Source organism: Drosophila navojoa, chromosome 2 (genome assembly GCF_054131105.1).
Source record: "Drosophila navojoa isolate 15081-1374.11 chromosome 2, UAZ_NAV_1.0, whole genome shotgun sequence".
In the NCBI taxonomy this organism is placed as follows: Eukaryota; Metazoa; Arthropoda; class Insecta; order Diptera; family Drosophilidae; genus Drosophila; species Drosophila navojoa.
Window position 1 is genome coordinate 19,115,167 of NC_142890.1, and position 1,842 is coordinate 19,117,008.

General features: G+C 43.1%; 1 protein-coding gene across 1 annotated transcript; it reads left to right on the forward strand.

Annotated features, from left to right (window-relative positions):
- LOC108651865 (uncharacterized) lies at positions 1–1,026 on the forward strand. The gene is made up of 2 exons (XM_018101791.3): positions 1–198; positions 272–1,026. The coding sequence occupies exons 1-2, from the start codon at positions 121–123 to the stop codon at positions 1,010–1,012; spliced, it is 819 nt and encodes a 272-aa protein (XP_017957280.1). The 5' UTR covers positions 1–120; the 3' UTR covers positions 1,013–1,026.
- The last annotated feature ends 816 nt before the right edge of the window (positions 1,027–1,842 follow it).

Below are 1,842 nucleotides of genomic sequence, written 5' to 3' on the forward strand. Positions count from 1 at the left end.
GCAAGCCTAGTCTTATAATATTTAATTTTTTTATTTGAATTTTTAAATTGAAAAGTTATCACTTATTAAGTTTAATATTGTTCTAAATTATAGCAATTATCGATATTAATCGATATCAAAATGTGCACGCCACGTGATGACTTTATAACACCCGATCAAGTGATAAACCTGCGATGTGACAAGGACGTTTTTACGAGTGTAAGCTACTGCTAGATAACTCGAAATTTCGCCTGGGTGTCTCAGGCCTATCATGATCTCGTTTGGTCCACAGAAAATCCACGTCCAGATCAAGAAATCCTGGATGCGGCCTCGGTTCATGTTCGTCTTTGAGAACGGGGATCTGAATACGGCTGCCCACTGTCTGGCCGAGAATATGCACGAGCCCTTCGAGCCCTACCCCATTGCCAGTGTGGCCGTGCAGCAGTCCGTGCGCGATGAATTCATTGAGCGCGTGAAGTATCGCTTCCACCAGCTGCAGCCACATGTGGCCACCCATCCGAATTTCGAGCGCTCGCTGAAGGAGCTGCAAATGGGCGGCATTAAATATGAGGTCGCTGACATTGAGGATGCACCGCCCGTTGCCAGTCCGATCATTGTCACTGGCAACATAACCCACTTGTTCTTCAGCACCGCTCCGACGGGCGTGGTCACTCTGAAGAGTTTCGAGACCATCAGCCAGGCAGCCGATATCATTACCAGGGAGCAGCCGCCCTTTGATGTGATACACGTCTTTGACGAGAGCGTCGCGACCGTCTATGCATTGGCCCCGCGAATCACTGGCACTCAGTTCTATGTGAACTGCATGGAGGTGTGTCTATTGCCAATACTGCCGTTCTACAGCTCGAAGCAGGCCTGCTGCAAGCTCTACGACGGCTATCACTTTGAGACCCTCGAAATGGGCGGCCATTGGCGCATCATCGTCTTTCCCTACCACACGTCCTATATGAATCACTGCTGCTGTCCGATGGACGAATGCTATTGCACACCAAATAACCACCATTGCTGTGAATAAAGCTCATCATTTCGTACAGTCGCACTTAACCTTCAGCTCAGCAAACAGTCAGGAATACAAACTAAAAAGAAAACCCGGCGTTACAGACGCTTAACTTCCTGGCGGGCTGCAGCATCTGCCACAGTTGAGTGTCTCAAGAACTTGGAGAATTTCGCAATTTCTGGCTGGCAATTGGACTGACAACACATGTGTCACATAATTTTCGCGGTTGTTGGATTCCAATTTAGTTGTACAGTGGACATTAAATATGTTAAATCCAGATGTGTGCTTAAATTTATGTGAGATTTCACCTGAATGAATGAAGATCAGGAGCAGAAGTTTGATGATCGAAAACCTATTTGAAATGTACATGTATAGCTAGTTTAAGTATTAAAATAAATTAAACAAAGATTATATAATAATGTGCATTTTTAATTAAAATAAATTATTAGGTATGAAAAAAAAAATAGAATAAATAAATAAAAGAAGAGATTAAATATGCTTAATACTAAATATTATCAACTATATAGTATTACATATATTTTTAAATATATTCCAACAATAAAGTTTACTTTATATATATACTTAAATATCTATTGCTCGCCATTCACTGTTACAGCTCACTGTACTTGGCCTCTGCTATAATAATTTGTCTGTATTTATCCGTCCGTGTCTGTGCTTTCCGCTCTGGCAGTCTCAGCTGCTTGGTGCGCATACATATGTCGGCGACTGTTTGGCTTTTAATAAAACTTCGCACCGCAAAGTACGAGCCGTTCGCAACAGGAGTCGAGGAGTGGCATCCACCAAAAGGCAACTATTAAACTGGCAGCCAGCCATTAGTGGCGTCTGCT